This window comes from Lactuca sativa, chromosome 1 (assembly GCF_002870075.4).
Source record: "Lactuca sativa cultivar Salinas chromosome 1, Lsat_Salinas_v11, whole genome shotgun sequence".
NCBI classification, from domain to species: Eukaryota; Viridiplantae; Streptophyta; class Magnoliopsida; order Asterales; family Asteraceae; genus Lactuca; species Lactuca sativa.
In genome coordinates, this window is record NC_056623.2 from 105574042 (window position 1) to 105590283 (window position 16242).

The window sequence follows — 16242 nt, forward strand, 5'->3', positions numbered from 1 at the left end:
ACTTTATGGACGTCCAAAGTGATAAAGTTCACGACTTTATGGATCCTAGGCATGTTAGGTCTCTGGATCTGAAGTTTAGGCTTAAGTGCTTAAGCCATTAATCACCTAATAAGGTTTTGGCAAACTGTTGAGTACGCCCATCGTAAATCCAATATGCCCAGCATACTGGGTCAACCACCCTGATGGTGGTCAACATCTGGACGAGTACACCCTGCGTACCAAAGTAGTATGCCCCGCATACGTCCTCTATTGGGCCTTTGTCAAATAGGCTTCAGACTTTTGGGTTGGTTATGGACAAAATGGAATTGGGCCTTTGCTGGATTTGTAAATAAGATATTTTGGGCCCAGTAGTGATAGTGGATCATGGGGTTAGGCCCAATTAGGAAGTTGGGCCCTATTTTGTAAATTGGGCCGATAATGGGCTTTATATATGGACTTTCAAGTCAAGGACTAGGTATTTGGGCCTTGACCCAATAAAGAGAATGGACTTAATGAATGGTGTGGAAATTTAGTCAAGAAGGTTATGTTGGGTATTAAGTTAGTATTTATTGTGTAATAGTTTGGGATTCCCGGCGAGACAACATTAAGAGATTTACATTACTTCAGCACTACTTGCGAGGTGAGTTATCCTCACTATATCAACAGGGTCTAAGGCACCAAGGATGGCCCTTTATGAATTGTATCTGGTTATGGCATGATATGTTTATTGGTTTGCATCCTGGTAGTTACGATGAGGTTATGTTTATGCTTAGTGACTTGGTTAGGTCGGTGTCCTAGTTATAGGATGGTATTATGTGATATTCTAGTATGATATGTTAGATTGGTATTCTGATAGATAGAATGGTATTATGTGTTATGTGGTATGATTTGTTTGATCAGTTCGTTGTCTATAGAATGTTATGTGATTATCTGTTATATGTGCACATGTTTGTTTGGCGGTTGAGGCTTATCTGCTTTGTGCAAAAGCCAATAGACTTGGGCATTACAACCTGTTGGTTGTAGGCCGTGAGTATTCCATCCCGAGGTTAATTGGACTCATAGTATGTGGGCATTCCAACCTATTGGTTGTGGGGCTGGCGGGGGGGGGGGGGGGGGGGGTATTCCATCCCGAGGATGATTGGACCCATAGTATGTTGGCATTCTAAGCTTAAGAAGTCTAGTTGGAGACTTATCGAAGCATCACATTTCAAATATCTACACTTTAGTAAGAAAGTCAATAGTATTGATTTCTAGAAGTCAAGTTGATTTCTAGGTACATGTTGTCACAACTAGCAATTTAGGGTTTAAGATGCAAAGCTTGTTCACAACAAATCCCTCCATGTAACCTTGTTGTATCTTATTAATAAAATGAAAACTACAATGCTATTTAAGTTCATGCGTGCATCCATTGTGAACCAAGTTGAAATAGTCTCATGCAAGTCCAAAACTCGATCCAATAGCTAAGTCCAATCAATTTTGGGCCTTAGCCCAAGGATTCTCGGCCCAACACCTTATTGTACCATAACTTTTTCTTTGGGCTTTATTGGGCTGAAAAATCTTTCTTTGGGCCTTATTGGGCCGAAAACCCTTCCTTAGGCCTTATTGGGCCGAAAACTCCTACCTTTGGGTTTTAATGGACCGAAAACCCCTTTTGGGCCTTCTATTGGGTCGGAAACCTTTCTAATGGAGAAAATGAAACCCGAAAACCATTTGAGGAGCTTTTGAGGCCAAAAACTATAAAGGGTTTCGACTAGAGCATGTATTAAACAAAAAAGGAAAAGAAATGGGGAAAATGGGGTTGCCACCTCATTTTTACTCAACATACAACCAAGCCATTAACCTTCATACTTCCATGAAAGTATCACATCAAATTTCCACAAAGTCAACTCTCTTTTCCCTTCTCTCTCTTATTCTTGGCAAAATACCTCTCTCACACACCTCACAACCTCATTTTCCCTCACTTAGTCTCAAGGACTTCCTCCCACTTCTTCTCTCAAACTCTCAAACTTCTCTCATTTTTCCTCCAAAGTCGTGCGTGTTTGTGTGCCATCTTCAAAGGTGTCTTCTTCAAAAGCTCATAAATTTGGTAAGAACCTCATGTAACCTTTGAAACTATAAACATTTTTATGATAACAACTTCTTGTTTACATACTTTTGTTGTGTGTTAAGCTCTTAGAAACACCAACTTTTCAAGAATCTCTCCAAGACAAGGCTACGCTCGAAAAAATTTGTTCTTCTTCTTCTACCACTCGACATTAACCAAGGTGAGCTTCATACCCCCCATATTTTTCGTATTTTTCATGTTTTCGTGGGCAGGATATAAGTCAAATCTTGTTTAACCGTTGGATAATTGCATGGACCAATGTGTTATGTGTTTAACCTTTGGGTAATTGCATGAACATGGATTTTACCTTATAAATCTTCATAAAAATCATGAGAAATGTGTTTGTTAATATATATGTTGCATGAAATCTTTTGAATATGGGTTGTACGTTCAAAAATGACAAAACTATGAGTGTTGTGCTCAAACATGTTAACTTTTGGACATATACATTTTTGAACACTTATACTTACAAAAATATTTGAATATAATAAATTTCAAGGTTTCTATATGCATTTTTGTGAAAACCGGACATGTTAGAGTCATGAAAAAATAGTATCTTCTATGTTACGAAACTCTTAAACTAAATTTTGGTGAATTAAACAAACTACAAAACTTGATTATTTACTAAAAAGAATTTTTACTAGTAAAATAGTCGTAATATGATGTCACTATTTTAATGGTATAAAAACTTAGAGGATTATGCTATTTACATAACATTTATTACAAATAGACGAGTCCATTAATGATTATTCATAAAAAGTGTTATAAATAATTTAACCTAAACGGTATACAGAACAAATTGTACGACAGCAAAATTTGCGTGTCGTAATCTGTCCATCATAAAGCTTTTAAAAGTACAAGTTATAAGTTGTATGTCATAAAGCTGTAAAACGCATGTCATAAAACTTCAGTCATAAATTTACACTAGTAATGTCGTTTTCATTATTCAACGAGTAGAGTCAAAGTTCGCGTAAATTAGTTAATGCTCTTGTGAGACATTTTCTTCGCCGTACCTACCTATCGTACACCATAAGACCTGTGTTATAACCAGAGTCTCCTGGAGGGAGAGCGAGACCCTTGTCTATAGATCTATACGAGATTGACAACCCCACACCTCAGTTGTTCGCTACAGTTGGAACGACGTGTCTAGGGTGACAAAGGTCCCCCCGGCTCAGATGATTGAAGAACGTCATGTTCAGGCATATCAGTCATATTAATATGGTTATAAGAACTCACATAGGGATTAACATACTATTTCGGTTTATAGGAAGCTTAGACTTCATTGATTTTATTAAACTATAAAGCAGCAAAACATTTTTCAAGTATTCAGTCTCTTACACTTTTGGTCTTAGGGTTTAAGACTACAGTATTGCATGCATAAAAAAATATGGGATTTTCTGGGAACACACTCCTTACAATCGCAAACAAAAGAAAAACAAAGGTTTTTTTTGAAACTATAAACTATTTTCTGTACGATATTCACTTCCATCGTGGTCTTAGAGTTTAAAACCACAGTTCGCCTTTAAGAAAATATTGTATTTTTCTGGAGATGTTCATTATTACTTCACAAGGAAAAGATAAAAAGGAATTACCCTCGATTTCAGTTCATACTAATGAAAATATTGGATTTTCTGGGAACGCACTCTTTACAAACATAAACAAAAGAAAACAAAGGACACGCATGCATATATTCAAGGTTTTAGAACCAGACTTACAAATCATTTTCATAGAAAATGTTATATTTTCTGAAAGTACTACGGGAACTATTCTAATCAAGTGCAAAACCATTTTTATACAAAAATGCTTATGAACTCACCAACTTTTTAGTTGACGCTTTTCAAAAAGACTTGTATTCTCAGGGAACCAACAATAGGTAATCAGCTCAGCTATGAGATCAAGTGGTGCAACTTTATGAAATTTTAGTTTTGTCACTTTTGTGTAACTGATGAACCAGTACAATATGTAAACTATATATGTGTGTATTTTCAATGTATGTTGCTTGGAATGTTATGTTTCATTTATATTCACTTTTGATGATACTATACAATGACGTCATCCGCCCCCGGACGTTTCCGCCATCTTGTTTCGGGGGTGTGAAAGATTGGTATCAGAGCATTGTTTACAGTGAACTAGTATATCAAACCATACAAGATATACAACTATAAATACAATGAGACTAAAACAATCTGACTACAAGTATACCTTACAAGTATAAGTATTTTTATAAAAGTAACACACATATTAGGACAGCGTCATGATAAGAACAAAACCAAAGTAATTAGATGTTGGACAATACAGTCAAACCTAGAAGGTTATGTAATCATATCTGGGATTACTATAGCTTGATCAACTATATTTATTCAAGATACGACCAACATGTGTTTGGGAGTGACAGTGGTGTTGCAACAAGACTAAAACTTACCCACTTTAAATGCAAAGGAATATTAGAATCGAACATAAAGTTTAAAATACTATAGGAGTATTTTAGGATACCTTATAACTCCCGCACTTAAATCTCCTACATGTTTCTCATACCTCTATTCTGGTGCATATAACATGGCTGGATTTCACCACGAAGACCCCTACTACCCTGCCATAGCAGCCAACAAATGGAACGAGGAGGAGCCAAAAGAGATTCACGAGGAAAGCCCAGAAGTGGGTCCTGAAGAATACCAAGAGATGGACTATGAGGGGGAGAATTTTGATGGGGAATCTGACGAGTATGAAGGCGCCTGAGAGATCCTTAGTGAGCCTTACCATTCAGGAGCAATACCGAACCAGCAAGCAGGGCAAGAGGACCTTACTGACCGTCTATGCTCCTTAGATGAGGAAGTGGCTACCTTAAGACAACAGCTCATTGCATCTGAAGCTAGGGTAGCCCTAACAGAGTAGAGGGCAGAAGAGGCCACTCGTGAAATGAGTGAAATGGCTGAGCACCTTGTGCGTTATTTTGGCATATGAGAGTCACTACATTACTTGCACTATGCCTAGGTTTATTATGTATATCGTTATAACTATTATTAGTAAATTAAGAGAGGTACGTCCTCCAAGAACCCATGTAATCCAAATCAACTCATTGTACTGATAACTATATCCTCTTTTGTTAAACTTAACGATCGTCTGATAGCTACTACTACGTATCACCATAAATACATTAAAGGAATGTAGATCGAAACATTTAGAATCATACAACGAAACATGTGACTTATATGTGTGCATACATAAATGTATGTCTATGAATATAGATGAAATACAACTAGAAATAGCCATAGTTACTCACGAAATCACTTCTCATCATACAACAAAATCATGTCTTCCCATGGAAACAACCAGCACACCAGCGAAACACCGATCCTACGGATAGACTCTGCTACTTTCCAAGCCGCAGTGACAGCTATTGTGACAACCGTCATGGCACAACTCGACACTAACAACACAAACAAAAATGGAATCAGTGTTGACAATTCCAATCATAGTAATAACTAATAGAACCAACGAGTGACTGCCTACCAGGACACCCCAAACCACAAACCCAAGACCAAGAAACAAAAGTGCTGGAAAAAGAAAGGGAGCTATGCAAGTCAAGGTCCTACCAAAGACAACAAGCTATAACAACCCATACCCCCATTGACCCTACTACCTCCACACAGAGAAAACCATATGTCGGAAACCCCCTAAAATGCAGCAAGTGTAGCTTCCATCATAATGGAGTCTGCCGGAAGTTGTATTGCAAAAGGTGCAACAAGAAGGGGCACAACACCCACCACTGCAAGACCCCGGCTCAATGCATCGCCCCAACCCCCGATACTGGAGTACGCCCAATATGCCACACATGCAGTGAAGCGGGATATTTCAAGAGAGATTATCCAACGAAGAGGAATGACGGAGAAGCAGAAGGAGTTTAACAACAGGACAGGATGAAGCAACAAGGAACCCTACTAGGATTTTCGGTAAGTTTCCACACAACAAAAATTAAGCATCGAATTTTCAGAAAAAGTTTTTTCCAATTAAAATCATAATTATAAATTGTTCCCTCATCCGAACAAGTCATATCATTAATAGAAAAATTAAAGATCCTAGCCGGTGAGCTATAAATTCAGTGTCATATATAATTAAGATTCTACAGGCTTAAAGTGCATGATTCTGCCTTAATTCCTGTTCCTTGTCTGGTTGTGGACTTAGGGTAGGGCCATTCAGTCGACCGTCTTTTCAATCTTAATTATATATGAGTAGGTTACACCAAACTATTATATAGAGACCTAGTAGGAAACATACTACAAGATTTCATCAGTATATATCCAAGTGCTCGTACCTACTAGAACACCCTAAATCCGGTATAAAATTGTCGCAGAGGTAGTAACAAGGATGAAACTTGTAGTGTTAAAGACATGTACATATAACCCACTAACATTCCAAATAATCATCCCCTTTCAAATCGACTTAACATTTGTTGCAGTGAGAAGTCCATTGCAGTCATTTGGCATGGGTTGGCTTGACCCTCACCATATCAATTTCATGTGCTGCAAGAGACCTTTTGCCTTACCCGACTGATTAATGAAACTTTTCAACCTATAACGACCAACCTCTAAATCGATCTCTTGCCTCTAGACACATAAGTACCTATGCAAGAGGTACCACTCTATTTCCTAGCCCACAGTAGAAATAAGAAACAAGGAGTGAAGGACACCGAGGGTAACCTAGAGATTTATAACCTTTCCGAAGTAGTTCCCAGAAGGTCATTTGGAAATACAACCTATATGAGAATTTGAGTTCGAAATCGACTCAACTCTTGGAGCCATTCTCTATAGTCAAATCCCCAATGCCACCTAGCACCAACATAAACAAAGAAAGTGTTCGATCGATGGAACGACTCAATAAGTAAGGGAATTATCAGACCAAGACTCGTACCTCAGATAGTACCCATTCGACTCATAAAGAGGAAAGGAAAATTGTCGATAGGATCACTAATTACTAAGAGTTAAACAAGCCCATCATCAAGGGTCAATATCCCCTGTTCCGAATCGACGGCCTATTCAACTGACTTCAACAAATGAGCGAAAGTCGACATACCACTAACTCGGAACTTCATAGGAAGAAACTCCTGAGAAAACCTAATAATTTTAAGTATCGGATAAACCCATGCTTAGATAATTACTTCTTGGATTTTATCATGAGTAATTTTGACACGATAATATCTTATATACTTGAAACACAGATGTATGAGTTGTGGTTTACAAGTCAGTTGTGCATTGATAATACATAAACACATCAGTAACTTGATGTTATAAAACGTATTATTGCGCATGATTTGATGATTAAATAGTACAAGCATATAAGTCAAAGTTTATTCGTTCCTTTTTTCCCAACGAGAAAAGCGATATCTTTGGGCCCCTCAATGGTTTGATGTCAACATATGAAGTGCTTGGCCAAGCCCAGACTAAATTGATGTGTTCAATTATCAGTCTGAATTAAGTCGTTATAAATCAGGAAATTAAGAAATAGAAATTTGGATAATGAGATTGATTTAAATCCATTTCTCAAGTCCATATGATATCTTGTAGAATGAAGGAATATTTGATATCTTAGGACACATAACTAATTGGGTCAGATTTTAACAATGGCTTTCAGAAGCTATAATTTCCTGATTAGTTTGGAAGTTATACTTGCAGTTATAGTTACAGACTTATCCAAGTGGAAGACTATTGGATTGGGTGTTTAAGCCCATAACTATAATTGGTATAAACTTGAATTGATAGTAGCACAATCGTTTTGGGTTGCCCTCAAACCTAACAATTGAATATCATAGCTTTTAGAAAGAGAGAGAGAGAGAGAGAGAGAGAGAGAGAGAGACAAATTTATTAATTTATTACATGGTTAATAACTTAATTAGAAATCAAAATAAACAACTTATTAATATATTATTAGAATAATATATTAATTAGAAATAGTAATATTTAATTAATAATTAATCAGAAAATAATTGGAGTTAATTTTGGGATTAATTGGATTAATTAAAAATAGGAGGACTAAAGGTGATAATGTTCAATAGTTGAACATCGACCAATTCTAGAACCTCCCATAGGGGGGGATTCTAGAAGCGGTTCTACTATTTTCCTTGGGCATTAAGGAGCCTTGGATGCCTCAGGGGGGAAGAAAAGGGATTAAAGCTTATCTTAGGAAACTGTCTTATCTAATAGCTTCCTAGTCTCCTACAAAAACCCCTATGTGTGTAGATTTTCGGCCCATGCCTTATAGGAAAGGGTTAGGGCCGAAATTTCCACCTTTCCTATCTCTCTTCAAGTTTCATGGTTGCTAGTGTTTGGATGTGAACCATTAGAGGCACGACACTTGTGGTGCTTGCTTCCAAGAGTTTTTCAAGAAGGTTTTTAATTAGTTATTTACTATAATAACTAAAAGGTATGTAAACCCTAATCTCTTTTTATTATTTTCCAAAATAGTATAGGTTTCATTAGGGTTTATTTGATGTTCATAGTTATAACATTCAATAGAGAAAACATAGATCCATATTAGGGTTACATGCATACTTGAGAGTTTAAGTTTATTTGTTTTGCATAAAACCCATCAGGTTCATTTTAGTATTGTCTTACTTGAGGACAAGTAAGGTTAAGCTGTGGGAGATTTGATAGTTTCATTTTCTTTACTTCTTTTTATAGTTTATTTTAGCATATTTCATTCATAATTTAGCTAATCTTCATGCATATTTTCCTTTTTGTTATTTTATGATTATGTTGGGTACTTTCTAGTTTTGTGAGCATAATTGAAGATTTTAAGGACACTAGTAAAGCGGGAATGTTCGGGATGTGTGAAAAGCAAATTGACTAAGAAGACGATAAAGAATATTGGGCTAGAAGACAAATGGTGATGATGCAATTCTTCGGCTTGTTGATTATGGAAACTTAAAGAAGATGATCTATTACTTAAACGAAGATGGAAGAATATTAGAGCATGCACAAATTATTAATCGGGCGAGTATGTGAGCTATGGGTGGATTGGAGAAGACAATTTGGGATTAAATTAAAGAAAACTTGAAGAATTATGGACTACAAGCTGATTGGACTCGTTTTGGACTAGTAGGCTAAGTTATTTGAGGCCTAATTCACAAAAGACCCCATTTCAAGCACCATACGCACAACCCACCCGTACCCAGCTGCACAAGGCCTGTAGGGGCAATTTCAAAAATCTTTCTTTTATGCTATATGGGGAAGGTTGGTGTGCTAATTTTCCACACTCTTACACCTCTAATTTTAGAGCATTTTCTCTGTAGAATTTGAAGACTTTGAAGGCTAAGAACACTTGAAGAACATCTACTTTTTACTCTTGAATCTTGCTACAAGTATGGTACAATATAATTTTTTTTTTATTTTCTTGAGTTTAGCCATGCTAGGCTAAACTAATATTTGTGACTTTGGTGAAATCACGTGAATGTTTGGTTGAATTTTGAAGAACTCCATTAATTTGTTCTTGAATCTTTATGAGAATGCTTTATATTTTAACATCTTCTTGCTACTTGTATTTTTTTTATTCATGAGTATAAATGTATTTGTAGTGAATAGTTGGTTAATATCTGTATTAAGTAATGAATCATCAAATTAGCAAGCAACAAGTGATTCTTGTGTTAGTTTTCACTTCACACAATCAAAAAAACATTCTCTCACACATGGTAGTGGAAGATTTTGAATCCTCTTGGATTTGCTGAATTTTTGGTTCTTAATGCTAGTTAATTTTCACTAATTACATGCTTAATGGAAATTGTGACTTTAACTAAGGAAATATGTAATGATCTTCTCTAAATTTGTTAATAACTAAGAAAAGTCTAGGAAATCTCATGTTTCTTAGATCACTATAGCAAAATTAGAGATTCAAGACACGTATTTCACTTTGGATTCTAATGATATATTTACCAAATGTTCAAATGATGAAACCTTAAGTCAACCATCTTTCTCTCATTGATTTAACATCAAATTCTTGCTTTTATTTAATTGTGTTATTTAGTTTTCATTAAAAATATCAAAAGACTGAAACCCCGATTTTACATTTATTGTCATTTATAAGTATTATTAGAAAGAGATTTACATTGAGTAACAAATTGAACCAATCTCCATGGACTTGATCCTTTTACCACTATACACTTTTTAGTGTACAAGCTTTAGGGTTATTATTTTATTAGCCTCGACAACCACCATTAAACATTGTTAATATTTTATCGAGTCAAAGCATACATAAATGCTCTGCGTACCAAAGTTCTACTACGAGATAAAATTTTCACTTGGTTAGAGTTTCATTTATTGTAATTCTTAGCGGCCTTCACTAAGTTGGAGTTCCACATGTGAGATAAGATTTTGTAGGTTGTTAAAAATTGGTCCGTTGGTGACAATTGACGAAAGTTTTTAAGAGTCGAGAGAATCATAAGTCCAATTTCTTTGAGAAGCATATCATGATTATGTGTTACTTTTAATGAAATAATACATGTAGAAATAAAAAAAATACCAAATTAAACAACACACATTTTTAGTGAAAGTCGTCCAAGAGTATTGATTGATTTTTGGAACAGAGAGCGAGACTTGTAACCCTAGATACCCACACTATTTGGAGCTCTGTTTTTTTTTTTTTTTGCTATAGAGCATATGAACATCAAGATCACCGGTAAAATTAGCTTATGGATTTTGAACAGTTGATTGATTCTCTTAACTTCACAACTGGATGAATGATGAATGAATGAAGTTATCGGAAAGACGAACCTTTGATCATTGTAAAAACTTGCGAGAAAGAGTGAACATGAAGTTGCGCCTGTGACTTTTTGGGTTAAGAAAAAAAGCAAGACCCTGTCCATTAGAGTTTATGTGACTGAGAAAGAAGCTTGTAAGAAAGCCCTTTGAAGAAACACAATGCTCATGAGAGATAATGCTGAGAGAGATTTCTTTCAAAGGTGGGAATAATCAGGACCGGTTTTGACGAATTAAATATCCTCAAAGGCCCGGGGCGAGCCAGAAAAAAAAGACTCTTATCGTTATTATAACTTTTTATTTTTAAAAAAAAATATATAATAAAAATAATTAAGCCCTGTGCAGCTGCCTACTTTGCATTCTCAATGCCCCCATGCGGGAATTGATAGTGTGTTGAGTTTATAGTTAGAATAATTTTTCAGAGACCATTTCTATAAATTTAAAAAAATACGAATCATTTCTATTGTTTTTTCAAATAAAAGGACCATTACACACTTTTATAAGGACTAGGCAGTTAATTGAGAATTTTAAAGAAATATAATAAACAAAAAATGCACTAGTTCCGAAATGGTAATCGTTTGTGAGAAGGAAACCACAATTCACAGACCAGGATATTGACCGCTTACTCACTTCACTATATGGTGGATAGTAAACCCTAATTCCCAATTCTTCGACATTTTACCCCCACGGATAAACTACTTGGTTCGTCGGATTGTAGGATGGGTAAGTTTCTTCTTCATAAACCTCCATGTTTTAATTTGTTTGAATTCTGTGGATTTCTTTTGTTCGTTCCAGTTAGCTATGTTTTTGGGTAGTCGTTGTCGATCATTACGTATCCACTGGAAAACAGAAATCAGGAAACCGATTTCCAGAATATTTATTACATAAGTTCGAATATGAAAGGTAAAATCTAGTTTTTGCCAGTAGAACGTATATTATGTGATCAAAATCGAACCCAAAATGACTTTTTTTTTTTTTTTTTTTCCATTTATACTTTTTCACACGAACGTGTGTATATATGAGGTTAGCTTGTTTGGCGTATTCATCACTACATAACCTTTGTCATCAAAGTATTTATTAATTTCCGATAGCTCCTTTAACTGTTTTTAATGAATCCATTAACTGAAAAAACCCTCTCCATCAGTCATTTGAGACTATTTATGCACTTGCCATACTTTGTGTTTGTTCCATGTTTCTTGAAATGCTACGTCTATATGGCCTCAACCTTTACTTTTTGGATAGCTGATGTTGCTCTTAGGTTAGATAAATATCTGTTAGGACTACAAAAATACAAAATGTTATATGTGACGTACATTTCTTGAAAAAATGCTTAAAACCATTAAATCGTGAGTATTGCAAATGAAACAATTTCTTTATCATGAGTTATGTGATAAGAAAGGAAACTAAGAAGAGTATCTGACATGGCAAGTTGCTCCATATTTCTTACTGCCTTGTATTTTCTTTTAAATAACTTGGTCTTATTTTCTTCTGGAGGTAATGACAGAGAATTATAGAGCAGGGCTTGTAACTTGTGCTAAAGAAGATAGAATCAGTATCTTACCTGAACACTTGATAGACTCAATCTTAGAGCGGGTCCCGCTTGAAGAGGCTGTAAGGACAAGCATTTTATCCAAAAATTGGAGGTACAGATGGACCACAATGAGGGCGCTTGTTTTTGATGAATGCTTCTCCAGAAAATTTGCAAAAAATGGAGCTTTTGGTCGTAATGGGTTTATAAGGATCATAAACCAAGTCTTGTTCCTTCACAAGGGTCCTATCTTGAAATTTCATCTCCATATACCAAACATAGTTCTTGATAGCTTCCAAGACATTGATCAATGGATGTCATTCTTATCAAGAAACGGTGTCATGGAACTCATCCTTACTAATTTTAATCGACGTTATGAACTTCCTTCTTATTTGTTTTCTTGTTTGGAGTTGACAAAACTGAAACTGCAAAACTGCTTCTTAAAGCCACCACCCAAGTTTGAAGGATTTCTTAATCTTGAAGATCTTTATCTCAGGAATGTTGATTTTGGGGCTAACTTGTGTGGACCTCAAATCAGCTTGCCACAGCTAAAGAAGTTGTCCATGTATTCATGCACAAATGTATCAAATTTCAACATCAAGGCTACAAGAATCTGGAGTTTGGCTGTCTTCACTTGTCCAGGTGTCATGTTGCTCCAGTTATTGCATAGTCCATGCATCACTCGTTTTGCTATACGAGATTTTGTTCAAGGGGAAAGAATGAATTTGGAAAGGGTGTTACGTAACTTGCCTGTAATTGAAGCTTTATATATCGATGGTAGTTCTCTTAAGGTATGCTAATTAAGAACTAAACATTTTATTGCCTACCATTTACTCTTCCTCAATTGGTGTAGGCACAAAGTGGTCCTACCTCTCTCATCTAATGTAATTCTCGTGTTTTATGAGGTAAGTTAAAAATAACTTTCACTCTACAGTTTTTATCGGCAGAAAATATTCCAAAGTGGCTTCCACATCCGGTTAATAGCTTAAAGCATTTGAGGTTGCGAAATTTTGAAGTTGGTGATTTGGATCAACTTCATGGTGCTCTTTGTTTGCTTCGAAACTCACCGAATCTAAAAAGTTCTGTAATACAATTGTATATGGTAAAGTAAAAAGTGTGAAAAGTAAAATTTATTTTGCTTATATGATACAAGAAATGGATGTTTAACTGCAGTTACATTTTTATATATTTCCAGGAGCCTCAAGTTGATGTGGGACTAGCTTCGAATCATTTGGATACTCCAAACTGCTTGGACTATACATTGAAACAATTGCAGACTGTGGAGATAATATCTTTAGAAGGATCAGGACCAGAACTGCTTTTTATAAAGCTTCTTCTTGCCCATTCCCCTTCTCTCGAAAGTCTTACCAATAGACCAAGTAGAGATTCTGATGTTCAAAAAAGATTTGACATTGCTAAAGATGTTATGCAGTTCCCTCGAGCATCAACAAATGCAAAAATGTTCTACTTGGATCTAGAACCATAATGGTGTAAGAATCTTCAACTACGTTGCTATTTATCTGTATATTATTACATATCTCCATCCTTAAAAGCGTGTTTTCTTGTAATTTTATTTTTACAAGAATTATGGCATTCTCTCTTTCCACAAAGCTCTACTATAAACTTCTGCCTTCAAAATAAAGTTGTATATACTTTTTTTAATTCACAATGATTTACGAAAATGTAGACGGATACCTATAACCGAAATCATGAATTCATAGATGTAATTTTGAAAACTTGTGTACACAGAGAAAGAGAAAATATATTCACATGGCTTCATACCAATTAAATGTGAGATCTCTGTAGAATCTCTCCTCTAATGAAAACAAACGCTTGTTTAACCTATTTGCTTTTGCTACCCTTACATTTTCCTTATTTTCACAAAGTACCTTGGTCAAGTTGAGTTCTCATAGCTACAAGTCCTTAGCTTTTCATTGTTTTACATGTTAAGTCCTTGAAATAAAACAAACAGTTATTACAATCCTAGAAAGTTTGTTTGTTAAATTTGTTTAAGCATAAGAATAAATAAATAAAGACCATCATATTAAAAGTTATACTTGATTTTTGCTTCGTTGTGGCCATTGTAAATAGTTGTAAATGGTTGTGCACATGAAGAAGAGACTGATGATCTGAGATTTGTATTATGCAGAGGTGCATCTGGGAAGAGAGACGTGCAATGATCATAGCAAACATCTATGTTAAAGAACAAAGGGAAGCCGAATCTGTTTGTGCTCCAAATTAGATTGGTTGAAACAGAAATACTAAAATCTAATGTAGTTTATTTATATTACTGAAGATCCAAGTGCTGGTCGTCTGTAGGTTTTGATTGGAAAATGTTGGCCTTTATTTAGAAAGAACTCCTGATGTGGTTCTAGGTCGATGGTCATGACATGGATTTTGTGATTTTGAGGCATAATTCCTGAAAGGCCAATGAAATCGTTCATTAATCCTCATGTCAAGTAGCATGTATGAAAGTAATTTGTATCGCGTTAAATATGGAATTTTTGGGCAATGTTATGTAATGCAACATCAGCAACACTCGAGCTAAATCAACTAATTTGAAAACAAAAAGACAATTGATTTGAGTATAATGTTTTTTGCATGTTAAAAAATTTATTAACCGGATAAGAACCAAAGGGCCTCTAGTTGTCTCAAGAGGTATCAAGGGTATCAGGTCCTCCCTACTTGAGGCTGAGGGTTCAAGTCTCGGACATAAATGAAATTTGGTGCTAGTTAAGTGTAAATTATTTATTTGTATTTGCAGGTTAAAAAAAACCCGGATAAGACAATTTTTTTAAATATAACATTTTTGTTGCAAATTATTAGACGATAATCACAAAAGGACCACATAATTGATGTGAATAGGGGTGAGCATTTGGATTGGACCGGACAGAATCAGACCGGTTTTGGAGAATATTGTGGACCGTGGACCGGACCAGATGAGACATACTGGGTCCAGGTCTATGTCCGGGTCCAGGACCGGGTTTTCCATTGACGAACAGATGGTCGATGCGAAGTCTAAGTAGATATTGGAATCGATTATGCGAAGTCAAGGATTAAAGGAAGTCGATTTTGATTTCATTATTCTGGTTAAGTTCGACGATTTGTGATGAAAAAGCGAATGTTTGCTGTTGATGCTTTGGAATGAAACTCAAAAAGCGAAGATTTTGATGTTTATGGATTTCGAAAGTTTGAGTCTGGGTTTGTTGGTTTGTGATCGAGATAGATTGAAATCAAACTCGATTTGGAGTCGATATATCAAACTCATGTTTTTGGCTGAATGAAGGATGAAGCGAAAATTGATTAACGAAAATTGGCAGAAAATTTCATACGAAGCAAAAAAAAAAAAATGATTTTCATTAAAAAGTGAAGATGGTTTCGTACGAAGAGGAGAGAAGGATTTCGTACGAAGACGGGAAGAAGAAAGCTTCAAAAGTTTCGTTCATATGAATTGAAACTGATTCCTACTAAAGCAAAGCTTGGTGTTTCGTCTGTTTTGAAATGAAGAAGAAAGCAAGTTTCGAATTAGACCCTAATCTTTTCACTAAATGGCAAAATTGGTCCACATTCGAAATGGTGACAAAAACTATGAATAAGGCAGAAATTTTCTCATTTGGCCCCTGATGTTTTGAAATTTTGGCAGAACATACCCAATTTCGAAAATAGTGTTGTAAAGCTGAGAAATTGAAGAATATTCATTTCTGGTCCCTGCAGTTTGTGCGAATTTACGCTTTATGACCGGTTTTGCAAATGGGCTAGAGTTTTGCATATTTGGCTGCTTTTGGCGCAACGGGTCCCTGCAGAATTCAGAAAGTTACATTTTTACCCGAATTTTGGAAAATCTTACAACTTTCACCCAAAAAGTCAAAAATTTTCACAAATCGAAA

The 16242-nt window shown here is 35.5% G+C and overlaps 1 protein-coding gene across 2 annotated transcripts; it reads left to right on the forward strand.

The window, feature by feature from the left end:
- The first annotated feature begins 11420 nt into the window (after nucleotides 1-11420).
- LOC111879287 (F-box/FBD/LRR-repeat protein At1g13570) lies at nucleotides 11421-14802 on the forward strand. Of its 2 annotated transcripts, XM_023875742.3 has the most exons (5): nucleotides 11421-11550; nucleotides 12332-13146; nucleotides 13290-13457; nucleotides 13551-13845; nucleotides 14505-14802. In XM_023875742.3, exons 1-4 carry the CDS (start codon nucleotides 11547-11549, stop codon nucleotides 13839-13841), a joined length of 1278 nt encoding a protein of 425 aa, XP_023731510.1. In that variant the 5' UTR covers nucleotides 11421-11546; the 3' UTR covers nucleotides 13842-13845; nucleotides 14505-14802. The 2 variants fall into 2 exon arrangements, with proteins under 2 accessions (XP_023731510.1, XP_052622242.1); XM_052766282.1 differs by lacking the exon at nucleotides 11421-11550 and having other exon boundaries at nucleotides 11557-13146.
- Nucleotides 14803-16242: the final 1440 nt, after the last annotated feature.

Bases quoted from the DNA above. Each gene is read 5' to 3' on its own strand.
- LOC111879287 (XM_052766282.1), top strand. From the start codon at position 12,325: ATGACAGAGAATTATAGAGCAGGGCTTGTAACTTGTGCTAAAGAAGAT. The intron at 13,147-13,289 runs GTATGCTAATTA...TTCACTCTACAG, and splicing joins TCGATGGTAGTTCTCTTAAG to TTTTTATCGGCAGAAAATAT. The intron at 13,458-13,550 runs GTAAAGTAAAAA...ATATATTTCCAG, and splicing joins CTGTAATACAATTGTATATG to GAGCCTCAAGTTGATGTGGG.